This window comes from Tarenaya hassleriana, unplaced genomic scaffold, assembly GCF_000463585.1.
Source record: "Tarenaya hassleriana unplaced genomic scaffold, ASM46358v1 Cleome4, whole genome shotgun sequence".
NCBI classification, from domain to species: Eukaryota; Viridiplantae; Streptophyta; class Magnoliopsida; order Brassicales; family Cleomaceae; genus Tarenaya; species Tarenaya hassleriana.
This window is the reverse complement of record NW_010966881.1, coordinates 3,784,049-3,805,100: the sequence shown is the minus strand read 5'-3', so window position 1 is coordinate 3,805,100 and position 21,052 is coordinate 3,784,049. Positions and strand designations below refer to the sequence as shown.

General features: G+C 38.9%; 5 protein-coding genes across 8 annotated transcripts; 3 read left to right on the top strand and 2 right to left on the bottom strand.

The window, feature by feature from the left end:
* On the bottom strand, nt 1-2,434 carry LOC104823816 (leucine-rich repeat receptor-like protein CLAVATA2). The gene has a single exon (XM_010555556.2). The coding sequence runs from the start codon at nt 2,387-2,389 to the stop codon at nt 182-184; it is 2,208 nt and encodes a 735-aa protein (XP_010553858.1). The 5' UTR covers nt 2,390-2,434; the 3' UTR covers nt 1-181.
* A 2,061-nt stretch (nt 2,435-4,495) lies between these two features.
* Nucleotides 4,496-7,419, top strand: LOC104823814 (CBS domain-containing protein CBSX6-like). Its single transcript, XM_010555555.1, has 2 exons — nt 4,496-5,185; nt 6,297-7,419. Exons 1-2 carry the CDS (start codon nt 4,836-4,838, stop codon nt 7,210-7,212), a joined length of 1,266 nt encoding a protein of 421 aa, XP_010553857.1. The 5' UTR covers nt 4,496-4,835; the 3' UTR covers nt 7,213-7,419.
* A 2,153-nt stretch (nt 7,420-9,572) lies between these two features.
* Nucleotides 9,573-13,145, bottom strand: LOC104823813 (putative pentatricopeptide repeat-containing protein At5g36300). 2 transcript variants are annotated; one of them, XM_010555553.2, is made up of 5 exons: nt 11,903-13,145; nt 10,974-11,126; nt 10,769-10,840; nt 10,421-10,540; nt 9,573-9,862 (listed from the first exon to the last, which is right to left on the bottom strand). In XM_010555553.2, the coding sequence occupies exons 1-4, from the start codon at nt 13,079-13,081 to the stop codon at nt 10,436-10,438; spliced, it is 1,509 nt and encodes a 502-aa protein (XP_010553855.1). In that variant the 5' UTR covers nt 13,082-13,145; the 3' UTR covers nt 9,573-9,862; nt 10,421-10,435. The 2 variants fall into 2 exon arrangements, with proteins under 2 accessions (XP_010553855.1, XP_010553856.1); XM_010555554.2 differs by having other exon boundaries at nt 9,573-9,856.
* Nucleotides 13,146-13,398: 253 nt separating this feature from the next.
* LOC104823812 (GDT1-like protein 3) lies at nt 13,399-16,596 on the top strand. The gene is made up of 10 exons (XM_010555552.1): nt 13,399-13,529; nt 13,636-13,760; nt 13,848-13,916; nt 14,055-14,183; nt 14,332-14,430; nt 14,588-14,660; nt 15,003-15,088; nt 15,670-15,753; nt 15,972-16,031; nt 16,152-16,596. The coding sequence occupies exons 2-10, from the start codon at nt 13,674-13,676 to the stop codon at nt 16,338-16,340; spliced, it is 876 nt and encodes a 291-aa protein (XP_010553854.1). The 5' UTR covers nt 13,399-13,529; nt 13,636-13,673; the 3' UTR covers nt 16,341-16,596.
* A 285-nt stretch (nt 16,597-16,881) lies between these two features.
* On the top strand, nt 16,882-20,837 carry LOC104823811 (protein odr-4 homolog). Of its 3 annotated transcripts, none has more exons than XM_010555550.2 (12): nt 16,882-17,250; nt 17,554-17,678; nt 17,818-18,030; nt 18,168-18,263; nt 18,399-18,487; nt 18,586-18,714; nt 18,998-19,118; nt 19,472-19,556; nt 19,641-19,750; nt 19,926-20,062; nt 20,187-20,283; nt 20,374-20,837. In XM_010555550.2, exons 2-12 carry the CDS (start codon nt 17,598-17,600, stop codon nt 20,674-20,676), a joined length of 1,461 nt encoding a protein of 486 aa, XP_010553852.1. In that variant the 5' UTR covers nt 16,882-17,250; nt 17,554-17,597; the 3' UTR covers nt 20,677-20,837. The 3 variants fall into 3 exon arrangements, with proteins under 3 accessions (XP_010553852.1, XP_010553853.1, XP_010553851.1); XM_010555551.2 differs by having other exon boundaries at nt 16,882-17,303; nt 17,586-17,678; XM_010555549.2 differs by having other exon boundaries at nt 16,883-17,250; nt 17,586-17,678.
* Nucleotides 20,838-21,052: the final 215 nt, after the last annotated feature.

The following is a 21,052-nucleotide window of genomic DNA, read 5'->3' as shown; positions in this document are numbered from 1 at the left end:
AAAAAAAAAAAAAAAAAAAAAAAAAAAAAAAAAAATACATGAACAAGCGTATCTACCTTTTCCATCACATAACCAGAGTTGGGAGTTAAACTAGAAGGGTATTGTTAGAACTGAATATACATCACTCGAGAATCGTACAGTACGTTTTGATGTCTGAATCTTCTCCTCCTTGTTCTTCAACCTAAGCTTTAGTCTGAAGAACGTAACTCCGAGCTCGAGCTGAGCAGAAGATACCTAAGACCCCGAAATCGAAGCTCACAAATGCGCTCAAGCAGAAAATCCATATCGAGATCGGCCCTTCCACCAATTCGTCTTGATATATCTTCTCCTGCTTCCCGTCAAGGTTTGCGGGATCACATCTGCTTCCGGAAGATTCCACACATACTTCCGGATTGCCTGCCAAAACGCCCGGAAACTTCCCGAGCCCTTTGTTCTCGTTAATGATTCCAGAGAAACAGTTGTGTGATAGACTCAGAAATGTCAATTCCGGGGGGGTTGAAATGTTTCCAAGGACTTGACCTGACAGAGAATTGTGTGAAAGATCTAAGGCCTTCAATCTCGGAAGGTTCTCTAGATGTGGAAGCCGACCCTCCAAGAAGTTGTAGGACAAGTTCAAGTACTCGATGTTCTTCTGTCTGAATAGAGCTTCTGGGATTTCTCCGTGTAATAGATTGTCAGATAGATCGATCCCGATCACTGACAGTAGATTGTACCCGAAGCTTAGCTCGTTTTCAGCCACCACAGCTGTTGATATTTTGATCTCGGCTTTTCCTGTTGGTTCTGCAAATCCTTCCTCTGCAGCGTCAAAGTCCTTGAAACGCGTGCTGTTCAAGTTATCGTCGGGAATGAATCCAGAGAACCTGTTGCCGGAGTAGTCGATCATTTGGAGTTTGTCAAACTTGAACAACCAAGAAGGAAGATTTCCACTGAATTTGTTCCGGGCAAGGGAGAAGTACTTCAGATTGGACCATTTGGTTATGGCGTCATTCAGATTACCCGAAAGATTGTTGGAACTGATATCCACAATCTCCAGCGACTTGAGCCCGGCCAAAGTCAGCGGGATCTCACCCGAAATCTGGTTGTTGCTTATGTCCAGAATCTTCAAACTGTCCAAAGCATCAAGCTCAGGTTGGATTTCACCCGAGATGTTGTTGTTGCTTAGCATCAAAGCAAGCAACTGAAAACATCCAACTATGTTCAGCGGGATCGAGCCTGTTAGCGCATTGTGGGAAAGATCTATCACCTGGAGATATGTTAGATTCCCGATTCTGGCCGGGATCTCTCCCGTTAGAAGATTGTGAGAGAGAAACAATGCTTGTAAACTCTTCAACTCAGTAATCTTCAATGGTATATCGCCAGAAAACCTGTTGTGAGAGAGGTCGAGAAGAACAAGACCCGATTTTTCGGTTGTTTCTGAAATCTTGCTCGGTATACGCCCTGAGAAATCATTGTGGCTCAAGTCCAACATCACCAGCTTCTCAGAAAACACAAGCCTTGGCGATATCTCATATCTCAAGCCATTGAAGGATAAGTTCAGATGTCTCAACTCTTCGAAGGAAGCCATACATGACGGTATTCCACCGACCAGAGAGTTCCCAGCCAAATTTAGAACACTCAGTGACCAACGAGAGGCCGAGAAACAAGGCAACGTACCAGAAAACTGATTCGAAGCAAGATTGAGAACAATCAAAGCCTGCTGGAAATCTCGAAGGGTGCCGGTCAAGTTATTACCTTCGAGACTCAGATGCCTCAGAGACTTCAAATACAGCAAACTCTCAGGCAATTCCCCGTGAAATGAACAGAAACCCAGATCGAGGTTCTCCAGATTCATCGAGAAATTCCCTACCCAGTGAGGAATTACACCACCCAAATCCCCATTATCGCTCATTACGAGTTCTCTCAGTTCCTTGAGCCTCACTAACGAACCAGGAATCACGCCAACGAATCTATTCCCACTGAGATTGAGTGTCCTGAGATTACGCAACGCACCGAAGCAAGACGGAATATAACCGGAGAAATTGTTCCGAGAGAAATCCAGGAACTGAAGAGAAGCGAGCTTACAGAGACTTGGGTGAAGCTCACCCGACAAGTTCATGGCGGACAAGCTGATCGAGACAACTCTACCGGCCGGATTCTGACAACTTATACCAGTCCAGTTTGAGCAGACTGAACCGTACCACGTCGATAAACTCCGATTTGGGTCTTGGATCGAGACCCTGAATATGAGGAGAGAGGCTTTCTCGTGTGGGTCCAGATCGAGAGATACGGATTGAACCAGGATCAGTGATGAGGAGGGCCAGAGGAGGAGAACGAAGACGACGAAGACGAAGAAAAGGGATACGGAGTGTAATTTCCCGGTTTTGGAAGGGCTAAATTCTTGGAACTCCATAGCCAAGGAGTGTGGAGTTACTGGAGAAAGAGAAGGTGCGAGTGAGCTCTGATAGAATTACCTAGTGGCAGTTTGAGTAAATAAAATGAATTTAAGGGGTAAATACGGATAGGGCACCAGAGAATTACATTCCGATTCTGCTATTTTTTTAGATTATTGCAAACTATTTTTCATTCAAGAAGATTCGAAGAGACGTCCAATAAGGTTAAATATCCCGCACAAAATGTCTTAAATATTAATAGAAAATATTATATTGTATACAAAATTAAGGGATAATGGTATAAAAATATCCAAATTTTTACAAAAATCTCAAATAAATACCTAAACTATAAAATTATTATATAAATACCTGAATTTTTTACAATTTCCACATAAATATTCAGATTTTTAAATTTTTTTCAAATCAAACACTCATCCATTAACGTCGTTAAATGTAACTGCTGACTCAACAAAAAACTGTTGATTCACAAAAAAAGCTTTGGCTCAACAAAAAAACTGTTCATTCTGCATTCAAAAATATTATGAAATATCCAAATGTTCATCTATATATATTTAAATTAATATATACATATAAATTCACATATATATACAAATATATATATATATATATATATATATATATATATATATATTAAAAATAAAAGTATTTATAATTAATAAAACACATATACACATAACTACAATATATATAATATATCATTATTAATGTATATATATTAAAATAAAAATAATTATAATTAAATTTATATACTGTTGGAAGCTACCTGAGTAAACATACAGGTTGAAGACTCTGGTACATTCAGAAGGTTTGAATGTCGTTAACGGAAAAGGGCAAAGTGGGAATTTTCCAAGGGGTTAGTTGCTGAGCTAAATAAAGCAGAGCCGAAGATCAAGTTCCGCCATTGTTATCGTTTTAGAGTTTTCTTCAAGAATTGGTTGTATCCAAGAAACCCTAGATCATCGAATAAATAATCCTCTCTCTCCCGAGACGTAGGTACGATCACACCGATCGTACTGAACTCGTAATTCCCTGTGTCTTTACATTCCTGTATTCTTGTGTCTTTCTCCATTGTTGTGTTCGTGAGAGATCAGTGAGAGAGACGAATTACCGGTGACAGAAATCGCAATATCTGAATCGGTGATAAACGAATCGGAGAGCTCAGTAGTACATATACATACATAATATATATATTAAAGTAAAAATAATTATAACTACCATGTGGGATGAGTGTTTGTCTCAATGATATACTTTCTTACGGGTCATACAAAAATTGCAATTTAGTAATTCGTATCGCAAGAACAAAGGAAAAAAAAAAGCTCACATTTATCTTTTGTCATTTAGAATTTCAATTACATTGAAATTTATTTAGTTTATTGAAAAAATGTATCCAGATATCTTCTATATCTATATTTTTATATTTGATTGATCTCTATTCAATTTATTTTAAAAATATTTTTTCATTTTTTTATTCAGTGATTTTCATTATTTTTGTTAAAAACAATTTGATAATATTTCATTAATTTGATTTAAAAAATACAAGGCAACAAACAATGTATGCTATATAATGGATTAGAGATTGCAAGACCGCCAAAACACCGGTCAAAGCAATAATATGGTAAATCAAAGGAATCTCCCATTTTTTTACATTTAGAAACAAATATCCCAATTGGGGAGGAATTTATTTTCCTAATTTTATCCTACGAATTGCAGTTTTACCAGAATCTTTTGGTCCCCTTGAATTAATTGTACGGTTTTTCCCCCTTGAATTTTAAATTTAAAAAGTATAATATAATACGTGGAAATGTTATAATAGGATAGAAATTGCAAGACCGTCAAAGTGGCAGTCAATGGTAAATAAATCAAAGGATTTTTGTACATTCCTTTTTTATATTTTAAGACACAAATCTTATCTCATTTGGGGAGGAATCTAGTTTTTTCCTAATTATATCGTAAAAGAATTTACCAAATTTGTTCTTGAAGCTTTAAATTCAAATATTAATTAATAAATTCTATTTTCAATTTATGTATTGTACGGCCGATCTCACTCGGCATTTATAAAGTTCACTTTTGCTTTGCATGATCTCCATCAACGATAAATAGCTGATGATCCAACCCCACCGGGGAAACAAGAGCGACGACGAAGATCTCTATATATCCTTCATGGCGCTCCAATGGCGAATTCTCTCTTCCTCCTCTTGACCATTCTCCGGTTGCCTATTACTGGTCGTCACCTCCTCCACTCCCTCTTATAACTCTCTCTCTCTCTCTCTACTCATCCCGAATTTCGAATTTCTCCCGCATCCAATTTTCCCGGGAAAAACTCCGGTGCTCATTTCCGGAACCTCTTGGATTTTTTTATTTAAGTGATCAATTTCCATCGGGGATTTCGGGTCGGTGGGGGGTATAGTTTTAGTCTATTGCGTGCTTTGCGAAGATCAAGGAAACATGGCGGCGGTGCTCGTGTACCACGTAGTGGGTGATCTAACGGTGGGGAAGCCGGAGATGGTGGAGTTCTACGAGACGGAGACGGTGGAGTCGGCGATTAGGGCAATTGGAGAGTCGACGGAGTGTGGGATTCCGGTCTGGAAGAAGAGATCGCCGTCGCATCCTGGGTTGGTGGAGAACAGCGAGGTGAGGCAGCAGAGATTCGTGGGGATCCTGAATTCTCTCGACATCGTGGCGTTTTTGGCGAGGAGTGAGTGTTTGCAGGATCAAGAGAGGGCCATGAAGATGCCTGTTTCCGAGGTCGTCAAGCCCAACAATTCTCTCCTCAGACAGGTTGATCCTGGAACAAGGTCAGTTCTCTTTCCTTGTTCTGTATCCATATCTTACAAGAATTTGTGATCTAGAATTAGAATTGCTTGCTTGTTGTTGTTCGGAATCTGTCCCTGTGAAGTTGCTTCGAGCATTCAATAGGATTTTTCGCGTTTCTTGAGTCATTTTGCTTGACCATTGAAGCAATCCACCCGGACTTTATGCTTCTTGAATAGTTTCTCAGGCGTCACCTTCAATTCTATTTAGGTGTTAGAAATTAGGTCGTGGTTAGTTGCTTGCATCTGGGTACAAAGCCTGATTTTGGATGCCTCGTTGTAGAATTGTATGTAAAGATTTGTTCAATCGCGTTTGAGTGTTGTGTTCTAAAGAAGGGCGTGTTTTAATCCTATTTCTACCTTAATGTTTGTCGGTTGCTTCAACGGGTAATCAAGCTCAAGGATTTTGATTTTTTTTTCTTCTGTTCTTCGTTTTAGCAAAATTTGGATCTTGTAGAGAACACGTGCACGTAATGCAATCCATGTGTGTAGATTCCACCCTCGTCTTACCATTTTTTTTTTTCATTTTTCATACCTTGGTGCACCGTTTAAGGTGTTGCCGTTATAATCTAGAGATGCTTTGTGCACCGGACTGCCCTATTCATACAAGAAAGTTGGATCTGTCTCATGATGTTACTGTCTAGAAAAAGTAAAGCTAAAACCTTGGAATCCAATCCAAACTTCTGAAAATAGAATGTAGTTGAAAGTGCTGAGATCTTTTTTCAACCTCACTTTTATGTGTAAATATTCTTCAAATAATTATGTTTTGTTTTGTATGTTGCTTCCTTAACATAACTTTTCTCCGGGAAAAAGGCTTCTTTTTCTTCTTCTTTTCTTTTCCCCCCTCATTTGCCTTTCATAATGGATTCAAAAGGAGGAACATGGAAGTGATGAATTTTAATGGCCCTTTTTCTTAGAATCCATGGCTTTAAGCACCTTTTCTTCACCTCTTGGAAGTTTCAGATGTTTTTGGTATGGATGTGTATTATGTATCTATGTGTTTACTGGTAGTTTTGTTTTTTTCCCCCTCGGTTCAAAGTTCAGTTATGGGATTAGTTTTGTGCTGATGCCATTGCATTGTTCTTTTACAATGTAGACTAATCGATGCTCTCGAGATGATGAAACAAGGCGTGAGACGTCTTCTTGTTCCGAAAAGCGTCGTGTGGAGAGGTCTCAGCAAGAGATTTTCCATTCTTTACAATGGCAAGTGGCTGAAGAACATCGATAATTCCGGCAGTAGCGGTACTCTCTCTGCCGACACCAACAGGCCTACTTCTATGGCTTCAAGACCAGACAAGTTCTGCTGTCTTTCCCGGGAAGATGTGATCCGTTTCCTTATTGGTTGTCTTGGAGCATTAGCTCCGTTACCCCTCAAATCAATCTCTTCTCTTGGAGCCATCAACGGAGACCACAACTCCATTGAAGCTTCTCTTCTAGCCGTGGAAGCCACAGATGGGCCACTCGTTGACCCGAGTGCGATTGCCGTGGTGGAAGCCTCTGGAGACGAAAGCTATAAGATAATAGGAGAAATCTCGGCCTCTAAGCTCTGGAAATGTGACTATATCGCTGCTGCTTGGGCTCTAGCCAACTTTTCTGCAGGGCAATTCGTCTTGGGACTAGAGGAAAACATGTCGTCGAGATCATTCAGCGACTTTTATCAAGATTCATCAACCAGAGAAGAAGGGTCAGAAACGAGGCAGAAGAAGAAGTTCAGAGGCAAGAGCACAAGGTTCAATCCGACGATCCCGAGGTCTCTGGGCCAAGGGAGGAGCATGATGTACAGGGGAAGAAGCTCGGCCTTAACCTGCAAACCCACGAGCTCACTGGCTGCAGTCATGGCTCAGATGCTGTGTCACAGGGCAACTCATGTCTGGGTCACTGAAGAGGACGGGACTCTGGTCGGAGTCGTGGGCTACGGAGACATCTTGGCGGCGGTAACTAAACCACCTTCTGCTTTCATTCCTTCAAACCGATCTCACGAGGCTTTTGGTAATGAAATCCAGAAGTTATAGCATCAATACATGTTCTTTGATTCATCAAACTGGTAATGCTCCTTTGTTGTTTGTTGTGTTCTTGAGGGATAGCGATTTGAGACATTAAGGGAGGGACATGAAAGGAGGAGACTTTGGTGTAGATATTTAGTTTTTGAGATTGTGTCCTTGTTGAATTTGTGTGGAGCTTCAAATAAAGCAACAAAAAATAAATAAATAAAATAACAACACAAGCAGGCTGTTTAGTAAATTTTTATTATATGTTAGTATCTTATAAAGTTCATATCCATACGTATACGGTATATGCATACATGTACACGTACGCTACGTATGTACACACACCTACCTACCTGATACGTAGGTACGTCATATGTTAAAGTGAATGATTTAAGACACTATATTGTATTTTCAGATATTCATAATTTTATTCATTCGAATTTCATAAATCCAGAATCTTTAGATTTTTAATGAGGATGACTTTTATTTTGGATTTTTGGATTTTTGGATTCTATAATATTTAAAAATTCAAAAAAAGTATGTTTAGTTTTTCATTGTTGTTTTTTACTAAAATAGTTTTTCAAATTTTTAGTAAAAGTAATTTTGTAAAAATTTGAATGATATTTTTTTTTATATTCTAAAAACTCCAAAAACTCTAACCATTCAAAGTCTTAGCCCATTTTCCCTGCTCTTTTGTGCGAATAAAAGATTTAGCAATAAAAAAAAAGAATATCATAAACACAATTATGTGATTAATGAAATACAAAATGGATTTTTTTTTTTAAAAAAATAAGGATTCGGTTTATTTTAACCGTATAAGATGCGGCCTCCTGCACCTGATTGAATGATTGTCTTTTTCATTATTTTTTTTAAAGATAAAACAGGCACTTAGAAGTTAGATCTGAATCTGATAAAAGCACAAATCAGCATTAAAAACTTTTAACCATTCACCAAAATATTTTATTATCAGTAATCGACACCATAATAATATTCTTCCAAATGCCCAATGTCAGATAATGTCTGAACAAAACATGTTACACGCACCATCTTCAACAATACGCTAATTAAATCCTGGTAACTAAATCTACTCATACCAACATTTTCCTCACTTCTCTCATAACAATGGTGAATCAAAAAAATCTAAATTTTAAATTGATGAATTGAAAGGAGGCAAATCTTTGCTTGAAGATCTCAGTTGGGGACAAGCCGACAAGGAGAAGAAGGAGAAGAAGATGAGGGAGGAGGAGGAAGAAATCAAGGTCACCATGAACAGAAGCAAGGATCTCAGAGATGGCAGCCAAAGCAGTTGCAGGTTTTAGGGGTGAAGGAGCAAAAGCCAAAGGGTCTGTTTGGGATGTTGCAATTGATGGCAAAACAACAAGGTGAAGGCAGGCAAAGTCCCCCTGAACCTCCACAGCATTTACAAACAGAGCACATCTGGAAACTCCCAAGCTTCCTTCTTGTCTCATTCATCATCACCACCACGAGCTTCTCCTCCATCAACGGCACCATCTCTCCCTCCTCAGATGACGACGACCCATTTGCCTTTTTCCAAACAAAACTGCATTTAGAGCCCAAAAACGCAGAAAAACTGGAGGAAAAATAGAATCTTGCACGATCGAATCACTGAGTACTCGAGACTGGAGCATGGCCCAAGGGCTATTTCTTCAAACTGAAGAAAAAGGTGCCAACTTTGAAATCTATTACGCCTTTTCTACAACGCAATCAGAATGCCCAGAAGAAAACTAAGAACAATTCTACTGGGAAAAGCGAAGGGATCAAGCGAAGAAGTCAGATTGAGGTGGAGGAAATGGTAAAGGGGATGAAACACACACCTGGATTTCAGAACTTGTTTGGCTGAAACTGATGAAACTTGAGAAAACAAGCAGGAAAATTATTGAGATCGTGGATTCTTCCAAAGCTCCCATCTTTTTTATTTTCTCTCTCCGTGTAAACTTAAAGAATTGTGGGGTTTATGTGTTGGAGATTCGGTGAAGTGGCTTGCGCTCATGAAGGACTTGGTCTCTTCTCCTTTTCCCACTTCTCTTTTATCTTTTTTTTTTTCAATTAGATAAGATTTTCTTATATTCGAAGAAAATTATAGATTTTTATATTTTTGAGTAATTCTTTCCATAGCTTTGCAATTGACGAAACTATACAATAATCATTTTTTTGGCCAAACTATATGATAGGATAACATACATTAATACCGGTTAATAGAAAATCACATCTTCACTTTGGGGTGAAAAAAGTCTGGAACTTGGGAACCATTTTATTTGCATTGGGCATAAGCTGTGGAATTTTGTTGTTTATCTAAAGAAAAACCCAGTGTTAATTTAGATTGGATTGGATAGTCTCGACTACTATGGACAATTTCTCAAGCATGTATCATTATAAATTGGATTGGTAGCCTTTAAGGAATATATGAAGAAGAAGCAACATCATTATGTTCCCATTTTGTTGGTGATCCAATTGAATCACCAGTCCCACTTCACTCGTAGATTCTGTATCTCCATTGCTTTCAATCAACATTTCCATTACTTCCACTAGAATGCTCTTCTCTTGAACCATCCAAGCAGCTTTCTTTATGTTGTTCTTCCCAACAGATGCTCAGAGACATCAGCTGTCTTGTTGTTGCCTACATGACCGAGAACCCGAGCTACAGCAGCTGAAACTGCAAAAGGGTAATGAGAGTTAGCGTAATCTTGACCGATGAATCCATAAAATGAAACAGCTGTAGTTGATCAATAAGTATGTTTAAGCTGGTTTCAGCGCAAGTTCCTCTAGCAGATGATCAATAAGCAGAAGCATGTGTTCCGAGATTCAGAAGATACGAAATTCTGGATGCATATGCAGGAATTTCTCCAACTTGTCCATGAATTCATGTAGTTATGAGGAATCAATGGACCCGTGATTGCTCGGTCCAAATGCAACCAAAATCATTTCTAGTCAGACCCTTAAGCAACCTATCGTTCATTACCACCTAAACTTCAGGCTCCAGCAAAAACAAAACAGACGATGAAGATATCAAAACCATGCAACTGTAAGTGAATAAGAAAGAACTCAGCTGCTTGGAGAAGGATCAGATTCTGTAGGTGCTATAAAAGTATAAATTAAAATGAATTTTATCCTTAAAAGCACTACTTTTTGAGCAAAGGATCGGATTCTGCTGGTGACAAAGAGAGAGCAAGTTATTAAGACAGCACATGGAAATAAAGACCAAGGGGCTCACCGGACAAGCAAACAGTTAATGCCTTTTGTCAAGAATCATCAAAGCACTTTGCAGCAATTGTCTGGCTTTCCTATCTGCAGTACATCCAGATGCTTCCATTTCCCTGAATATTTCTGGCACCTACAAAGCAAAAAACTGAACTGCTTAATTTAGCCTAAACGAGGTAACCCATACCTGGGTATCTCCGGTAACTAGATGCCCAATAACGGGAATTATACGAGCTTAAATAAACAGATACCACCTTTTCTCTTCACCCTTTATCATCGTAGAAGCAGTCAATATAGATTTTGCAGTAACGGGATATGGGACTATAGGAAAGTCTAGAAGCACGAGACAGGAATTAAGTACCTTTTCATACTTCTTTGCTCGAATGAATGCTTTCATAAGCGTGCTATAGGTCACTACATCAGGGGTGAAACCCTTCAGGCGACAAATCGGTTAGCTAAGAATGTAGTTCAACAATGATAAGGGGAATGTATTTTAGTTGAAAAATTGTCCATCATGCATTAACAGCTTTATGGACAAACAGATAAGATCATAAGACATGACATACACTTTCTTTAATATGGTGGTAAATTGACAGAGCTTCCATGTGCCTCCCAGCGGTTCCAAATGCATTAATCAACACATTCAGCATGATTAAATTTGGTTCGATCCCCTCGTTCTCCATAGTCTCGAGCACCTTAACTGTCTGTTCACATAGTCCCTGCACGAAATGATTTGATCACGAACAGATCATCCATATCCGTACCTAAAAAAAATGCAATTCTTGTTGAAACGATAGAAACCGAGGGTTTCTATCTAAGTTTTTGCCGCTACTTAGGGAGACCGGCCCATTCCGACTTGATTCGAGGTGTGACAGCCTCCTTTTTTGTGATCTAACTCTTCAATGATCCTATTGCTTAATAGAAGTGCTCCTTGTATAGGACTTACATTCATCAAACCTAGAGATAGAACCCTAGGTCGAATAGGAAAAACACCATAATTGGAAATATGAAACATGTCTTAACTAAAATAGGTAGAAAAATAGAAATATCTGTAACTGATCAAACTTCTTGGAATGTATCGGGCTAGGGACGAAGCTGAGGCCTTATTGGCCACAACCTAACCCCCTTGATGGCCCGAACACGTTAAACGTATCGAGCGTCTATCGCTTGCGCAATCCAAGTTAAAGTTATCATAGAGAGAACAAAGGATTCACCAATTCATCACATTGGTGTTTTATAATGATTCCACGTGCAGGGATTCCACAAAGTAGAATTATATAAGGAAAACTAGAAAAAATAAGCTAAAGACCCCACATTTACACTAGGATAATCTTAAGTATGGAAATTCAAGAGAATAAGGCGCGTCCGATGCAAGCAAAATATGAGTAGATACAAATGAGAAAGGCCAAACTAAACCATGTCAAGAATGAAAATAGATCAGGCCGAGAAACAAAAGAAACTAAGAACTAGAAACAAAGCGAGATGGGAAATCAACCTGCTGAGCATAAGCATTTGCCAAAGCACAAAACAGGCCAGCCGAAGGGGCAAGACCTTCCGACTTGAGCTTGTCTACAAGCCCCTTAACATCATGAAATCTACCATACTGTCCAATAACGTCAACTAAAGCCGCGTAAATAGCTCCTGTATCTTTATGTCCTCTACATTTTATAGCTTCGTAAATTTTCTGTATCAAATCCCATTTCCCTTTCTCTCCCAACCGGGTAATAAGATTCACAAATATCTTAGGGTCAGGATAAAGCCCCTGATCTTGCATCATTGTAAACAACTCAATGGCCATTTCAAGCGCACCATGATGACAATGCCAACGTATCAACGAATTCCATGTGCCGATATTCGGTTTCGCATCACTGGAGGCCTGCATTTTATCTAGAACTTGCAAAGCTTCGTCTAACTCTCCGTATTTACCAAATGCATCGATAATGCTGTTGTATATATGCACATCCATGGCTAAACCCATCTCTCTAACCTCTTCTACAATCTCTAATGCCTTCTTCCACATCCCGTTGTCTCTATATATCCCTATGATCTTCCCATAAACAAAGGAACTCAACTGAAACTTTTTCTTCTTCATCTCATTAACCACACGCCAGTAATCCTCCAATCTCCCAGAACTAACGTAATAATCCAGTAGAATCTCATAAGTTTCCTGATTCTTCCCAATATTTTCCTCCTCCATATTACCCAAAACCCTAACAGCAAGCTCTAACTGGCCTTTTCTCAAACACCCTTTGAGCAATACATTGTACAACCTCACCTTCAACCTCGTATTGCTCCCATGGGGTCCGAATCGAACCGCTTCTTGAAACAGAGCATCCGCTTCGAGTGTCCTGCCGAGACCAGCGAGGGTTTCGATCAAGCAAACGTATGTAAGGGAATCGGGTCGTGACCCGAGAGAGTCCATCTCGGCGACCAGAGACATAGCCTCGTCGATTCGACCTGTTCGGCAACAATGGCGGATCCAGCGATTGTAGAGCGAGAAGGGTACTTCCTCTGTGGTCGTGTGGCGCGAGCTCGGGAGGAGAGAGCAGCCATTGACGAATGGTTTTGAGCATCTCGAGGTCAGTGTAGAAGAATTTCTCGTCGAAAATGAAGAACCTGAAACGCGGGGGATGATGGCTCCGCAGAATCCGTGAACTTTGGTTCCCAGAGACATGTTTGTAAGAAAGCTGTAATCACATTTTTGTTTGGACCGTCAGTCTTCTTGTTCTTGTTCTTTGTTTTTTTTTTCGTGGAGCAAAAATAGCCATCATATTTAATTTAACGGGATTTAACTGAAATCTATTAAAAAAATATCTGAAATTTGGTTTAGAATAGAAATTTGTAGATATATAAATTAAATATAACTATATTAAACAGAAAAATTATATATATTAGGTTGATTAATTATATACTCTTTATTAAACGATTTTTTTTTAATTTTTAATTTTATGTGTGAAACAGAGTTGTATATATTTCCATTCAAGCTCAATTTTCTTTTCAAGCTCAAAATTTTCTCAAATGGAAACGTTCGGTCGTTCCCAACCCGCACAGAGTTCTTCGTAGCTTCGTTTGGGTCTCTCAGTTTCTCCTCTCCGAGATTCTTCCTCATGCTTCTCTGAATCGTAAGCATTTTCTCAGATCCCCAGATCCCTTTTCGCATATTCACTTTTCAATCTCATATTTCCCGATAAAGTTTCTGGATTTTGAATTTTCTCGCACGCCAAACAGGGAAGGGCTTGCGCCAGATCTGAACTCTCACCTTACTCATGGGTTTGCTTTCAAACCCTAGTTGTTCTCTTCTCCGCCTCCTCCTCGTCGCCGCCTTCTTCTGCTTCGTCGTCGTCTCTGCGCAGGTTTTTTTTGGCTCTTTCGTCGATTGTTCCCATGGATGCGTCTCGCGAAATGCATTGAATTGCTTTGAGTTAGTGTCGTTCTTCTAGGAGTCGGGGGTTGAAAATGAGAGGCGCGAATTGGAAGGATCTTCCATGGATCTGGGTCGTCGTGGCATGGTAAATTGGTTAGATTTTGCTTTTTTTTTTCTTTGGTTGGGAACTGAGAGTTCCATAGTTGCAGATCAATCAAGCAACGATCTAAGAATGTTCTGTATGGATCCGAGTTCATGTCCAAATGTGGATACTTGTTTGCAGATTGGAGTTGACGCTGTTGGAGATAATGTCAATCTTAATTCTCTTGGTCTGAAAATTGACCTTGAATCCACTGGCCCTGGTGTTTTTGATGCACTCTTTGCAAGTTTTTCGATGATCGTCGTGAGTGAGGTTCGTCATTTTGCTTTTTGCAAAGACACAAAGACATGAATTGAAACTCCAGGTTGCCTTGAAATGGTTTTAGATTTGAGTTTTTCTGTTTCTGTGGCATGCATCAAGATCATAATAACGAGTTCTTACATTTTAATTTGCTTGCCAGATTGGGGATGAAACGTTTATAATAGCGGCACTTATGGCTATGCGGCACCCAAAAGCCACTGTTCTGTCTGGTGCACTCTCTGCTTTAGTTGTCATGACAGTAAGTGTGGAGTTCTTGTCTTGACTGTGTAATTTGTTTCTGATTGGTGTTTTTGGGCATTATGATTTCAATATTGCTGATAAATGGAGAAAGCGTTAAGGAGTTTATTCTCACGTCTAATCTTTCCAGGCTTTTATGTCTTGAACTTTGCTTATAGGTACTTTCTACTGGACTTGGTAGGATTGTGCCGAACTTGATATCGAGGAAGCATACTAATAGTGCAGCTACAAGTATGTAGTCCTATATCCTTATTTATCATTGGGATTCTGATAGAGCCTCGGGTTCTACTGATTGTTCTTTCCACACTTAGGGAGTACACGTGGTGGCTACAAGGATTAAAATATGTTAACCGTGATTTAGCGTAGACCCAATTATTTCTAATCTCCCTTAAACCCAAAATAAAACAAAGCCTAAAATAACAAAACTCAATTTCCTAATTTAGGAGCCTATCAGATTCATGCACTGGATTATAAGCTCTGGTTGTTCCACTCAGTCATTTTAAATTTGCTCAGTTATCATCTCTGTTATGTGAAGTTAGCGTGATGAACCATCTCAATTCGTTGGATGTGCAGTTCTCTATGCATTTTTCGGATTACGGTTACTCTACATAGCTTGGAATTCAGATCCAAAGGCATCTCAGAAAAAGGAAATGGAGGAGGTGTGTGATTCACAACCATTATCTGTTATTACTAGTTGTGTGTTTTACAGACAGTGACTGAATCTTGAAGTTGTTAATTCTTAGAGCCATCTTGGATCCAATCTGAAATTCGCTTGGCTTGGGTTAAATATCTTCTTGCATCTTAGAAATGTTCGAGTGGTAAAGTAGACGTAACCTTGAAGGCCACAACATCACTCCTTTGCTCGTGAAAAAAATTTACGAGCTTGTTAGGAATACAACCTCAGATAGAAAATGTTAAAACTGTATTTCTAACGATCTTATGATTGTGGGTTCTGTTTGGTCTGTTCGTTGGGATCTATCCACTCTGGTAGTTTGCATATTGACAAATTGGAAGAGTGGGAGCTTATGCTTATAATTTCTTGGATTTTTTTCGAGTAAAAAAAGATAGAAATCGACTTTCTACAATTAGAATTAAAAGAAGTAAATGGTAGCTGGAAATGGTAGATACACTGTTGCTGAGTGGTTTCTGTGTTAGTCGTTTTCGTTTTGTTTTATCACTGTACTCTTGTGAACAATCATTATCTTACCCGCCATTCATTTTGGGTCACTTCTTGATTAAGGTCGAAGAGAAACTCGAAGCAGGGCAAGGGAAGACAGCCTTTCGCCGTTTCTTCTCAAGATTTTGTACCCCGATATTCCTTGAGGTATGAAAGTTTGTGGTTACGGACATCAACAAATATCTCGTTTCCAAGAAAATATATAACATAATATAATAGTTTTGCAGTAACTTTTTTTGAGCTTATCGATTTATTTTTGTAGCTCTTGCGGTCATTGCCCGATAATTCCAAAAATTCTTGGTATATCTCTCGTCGCAGGAGATGACTTAAAAGTTCTTTTCTTTTTTCTCTATTCCTCTGTGCAGTCTTTCATCTTAACCTTCCTAGCTGAATGGGGTGACCGCAGTCAGATCGCAACAATCGCTGTAAGAAAGAATTTTTTCGTTTCCCGATGCAAATTCTGTCAAGTTTGATTCTTGTCTCGGAAAACCCGTCATTGTTTTCACGTGTTCGACTAATAGAAAACGGAATTTCTCCTAATGCAGCTTGCAACTCACAAGAACGCGGTAGGAGTAGCCATAGGAGCTACAATAGGGCACGCCATTTGCACGTCACTTGCGGTGGTAGGAGGCAGCATGTTGGCTTCTAAGATATCGCAACGGTCTGTTGCGACGGTTGGAGGTTTACTCTTTCTCGGGTTTTCGATCTCTTCTTACTTCTATCCTCCTCTATAGTGAGTTGCAGTTGAAGGACATTGCTTTGGAGTAATGAAATGGATATGGCTCCTTCTTGCTTTGAGTTTGGGTCCTAATGAAGTAAGTAAAGTAGTATTGTATTTGTTTGCTTGTTCTTTTGATTTTGTATGAAAATGGTTACGAGAATACACAACACCATTGTTTTGCTCTTGCTCTTCCATGTATAACCTTATGATGAAATGTATAATCGGATCAATATAAGCTATGATTAAATGTATTGGTATAATTTTTTTAATTCATGAAAAAAAATCGAAAAAATAATTCAAACAATATTATCGTATTTAAATTATTGTATTTTAAAATAATTTTTTTTGAATAGAGATGTAAAATTAGCTGTAGTTCGTGGATGGTTAATTTTAACGAGTTAGAGGAAGATTTGTTTTTTGGTTATAATTGTGTGCAGCTCAATTTTATTTAAATTTAAGTATTCTAAAAATTTTATTCTTTAAACTTTATAAATCTAAAAAATCACATTAATTCTCTTAATTGGGCCGACGCGGGATTTTTTTTCCCTTCTGGGTAATTTGTCGTTTTGGAAATGACTTTCACCCAAATGTGAAAGTTCAAAACGCGAAAGGGAGGAGAAGTGGCGTTTGGCACCAACACCAAACGTTGCTCTGCCTTTGATTAAGTTTGCACACACAACGCATGAACGCCAAACGCTGCGTTTGCACCGAAACATAATCAGCCGTTACGTGAGCGAGCGTGAATTTACTTGGGCTCTCACTTTCTTCAAGTCGGAGAAATTGAGTTTCGGCCCTACGTTTTTCTCTCTACCTCCGACTCTTCGCCGCTGTGAGCTAACCGGCAACGGTTCCAGCGAGATCAGACCGGCCTTTTCTAATTATCCGGCAGATCTAGTCGTTTCGACCGGCTTTTGTCTGACCGTGTGAGTATAGTCTGCGATATTCTTCTCATTTGCGTCTGCTTGATTCTCGTTTGGTATGTTATTCGTTTTCCTCTGGATTTTGATCGTGGGGGTTGTTCAGTGCCATTTGATTTTAGGATTTATGGATTCGATTCTGTTATTTGTTTTCATGTTGGATCTGGTATGAATTTGGTTTGAATCTCTAAGTGTGTAATTTGCCAAGTTTTTGGAGCTGATCTGGAATTGAAACTGCATGATCCTTTCCCTCTTATTTTGTTGTTTTCAACCGAAATTGATGAAGATTATGGTTGGTTTGACTTGCAGTCTCACATTCATTGTTCCTTATACGTAAATAGATAACCTTAAGCATGGTGAAAGCAGTAATCGGAGAAGAAACCAGACTCAGTTCTACCGAAGATCGTCTCTCTCGATCAGCTATCCCTGCTGAGGTAAGACACATGCAAAGTGTATATTTGTATATATTTGCGTCAACATGGTTAATAATTTAAAGACGTGAATATGGCGTTTGTAATTCAAAGCTGTGTTTGAGATCTGATTGTTTTTCGTGGTGTTTGGAAATGGGAACAGGTGGGTCTTGTTATAGGGAAGCTTAGCTCTGCTGTAGATCGTGGTTTCGTGTTTGATTTGATCCCTACTCCTAACAATGATGCTGGAGAACCAGCATGCTCGGTTATGGAGGCCAAAGACGAGAGGAAAAAGTCATCCAGATCAAAATCTCAGTCATCTGATGCCTCTTCTCTATCAATTGATTCCGATTGGGTTGCAGAACATGCCCGACAGGTGTAATGCATATGTATACTGAAACTATTGTTAATTTTTGGAATATTTGATATACTTCCCATTTTTGTCGGTTTCGGGTACAGATGATTGTGCATGGTTGATGTGGATTTGCATTGTAATGAGTTTTCTTATTTCAGGTATCAAGAATGCTTTTAGGTGGGATGAAGGTGGTTGGTGTATACGTATGGGCGAGTGACAGTTCTTTTAAGAATTCAACTATGATGGTTTGCCAGGTAACCTTGTGTGCGATTGTGTTTTGTGCTGGAATTTGGGTTGAGTGTGAAGTCCTTCTGGGATAGAAAGATGTCACAATCTACTGCATGTCCTTCTTGTTATCCATTTGTAACATGCAATACCTTCTTCATCAGGCTATCAAGGGGGTTGCAGATGCAGTACAGCATTTGGATAGTGCGTCAGATGAAGCTCTTCTTATTCACATATGCTATAGTCCACGAAGGTATTCTGCCTTGGTAAATAAATTAGTTCTTGCTTCCTAATAATTTCTGGAATTGTTGGGTGTACATAATCATACTAAGGATGTTTACATGTTTGTAGATGGAGTTGCCGAAGTTGTTTGTTGGGCTCAAGTATTACATCAAGTAACTTGCGACCTTGTGATTTAAAGATGGGAAGAGTACTAAGCTCTTTGCAGAGGTTTAGATGCAATTACAGCTTCAATCTGAGGTAAATCATTGTATTTATTATATTAGGCTTATGAGTATATAGCGAAGTATTTAATAACGTTGAAAGTCGAGTTGGTGCACTCCGAGTTATGAATGCATTTCCTATGTAGCCTAATAAGCTACCATGCACATTGCACTGTTTTTTTTAAACTGGAATATATTGTGACTATCTGTAATATACCAATATATTACTCTTTGCTTGTCAATACTTTTTTCATTTTTATACGTATTTCCGGCGTCTCTCAGTTCTTTTTTTTCTCAAAAGTGAAACTTTAATCTACTAGATTTCCCATTTGCTCTGTGGGTGAATCAGCTGCCCAAACATTTACCGACATTCTGCGCCAACAACTTGCAAATCATGCAAAAGATCTAAGGAGTGCAAATGCTTTGATTGATGGAAATCTGGTAAGGCAAATATATGCCCTTGGTCACTTTATCGATTTTGAAAACTAACTCTGTTACTGCAAATGATCCATCCGTATTCTCATTTTTCATTCTGGAGTTTGCATGGTGTGCGTGTGCAAGTTGATTAAGGTGCCACACTGCATAATCATGTAGTTAGGTTGCTCTTGAAACTATTTAAGTTAGGTCATAAGTCTTCCTTCTACACATCAGTTCAACCTATATCAATTAAATTGTAGATGAGAAAAACAATGTCTTGTCTGGGCATTTCCTTTCTCTGTTTATTGTGTTTGTATATGGTGCTGGATTTTTCAACAAGTTCTTGTCATATTTATTTGTATGTTGTTGTGCTGAAGGTGCATAACGATGCGCCATGCAATACAGATGGAGAGCATGAAGTTGAATTGCTATTCCCATTCATGAAAGATGCTCATGTTGAGGGTATGTCCTGTCATGTCAATCTAATGAATATTCTGCTCATATGTTTGAATTATCACGCCTAATATTCAAATGTACTCTGCAAAGCCTTTAGTGGGAAGGATGTTGCTGGAGTTCTTCTTGTCAGTGGTTCCATATGTTCTTATGCCTACTTATATGCAAAAGAACCAGTTTCACAGGCTGTAGACGATATAAAGGTGTGTTGTGAAAAGTGTTTTACCCTCTCAACATGTGATGACGCCAGCTCTAAGTTAACCACTCGAATGTTTTGGAAAATTCTACAATTGTTTTATTTTCCATTTCCGCTGCAAAATAAGTGGTACCCTTTACTTTTTTGCCGCAAAATGTTGATGTTCATTAATGGTTTTTCAGGCTGATATCATAAGGAGTCTAAGAAGCAGGTTGGACATTATCTGCGATGAGGCGGAGGAGGATCTCATCAGTCCAAATGATAATAGTGCAGATAAGGAAGACATGCCTATTACCAAACTCGTCCTCTGTTCATCTACGTGAGTCAACGGCTACTTTTGCTAATCATCATCTATAGTTTATTTATGTAGAAGCCAAATTGCTCACAAAAGCATTTGTTCGAGACTTTGGCATTGCTAATCTTTTCGCGTGTTTGTGAAATAGGAAACCCTTCCGTCTTCCTCTTCCTAGGAGGGTTTTTGTCCCCTGGTTGTCGGGGACGTTTATCTGTGATTATCTACAGCCATCTGAATCACTCGAGGTAACAAGCGATTTTTACAATGTTTCTGATATCAAGGTTGTTAAATAAAGTCCGAAATAAGAGTCTCCCGGCTTGACAATCTCTGAATAGGTCTTGAAAGATCGTTGTATCGAGTTGAAGTTGATGGAAAATCCTCCTGAGAGCTCGACATTCTCGGAAGTAGAAGCAGAAGCTCCGTTACTGATCTCGAAATCTTTCTGGGATGCGGTATCGGTATCAGCCGCATCTTCTGCGGAAAACTTGATAACCGAAAGGAGTGGTAAAGAAACTCGGCATGAAGGAGGTGAGAACCAGAAGAGAAGTGGTAAAGCACCAAATATTGCCATTATGGTTGGGGCTTTGGTCCTCCTCCTCTCTGTGATATTAGGGTTTGTGTTTTATGGGTGGGAATAAACATTTCACATTGTCTCAGATTTTGATAGTAACCCAAAATGATTTTTGACGTTATTTCCAAAATAGTGTTTTAGACATTCAGAAGGTATATTTTGTTGTATTTTGGCCGTAAAATTTGCTCTTTTTTATTTCCTTGGAAAATTTTTGAAAATTAAAGTACACTTTTACAGTGGTATTATGGGTTTAGTTTAAGTTCGGGTTAATTATTTCCATATTCACATATTTTGGTTTTAGAAAAAATTATCCATATTCGATTGCAAAATATTGTGCAAGGTAAGGGTTGGACCTTTTGTGGTTGGATTTTTCCCAAAATCCTTGCGAAGCGAATGTTTTGTGTACCAAATTGTACTTTATTGGATTCGGTTTGGTTTGAACT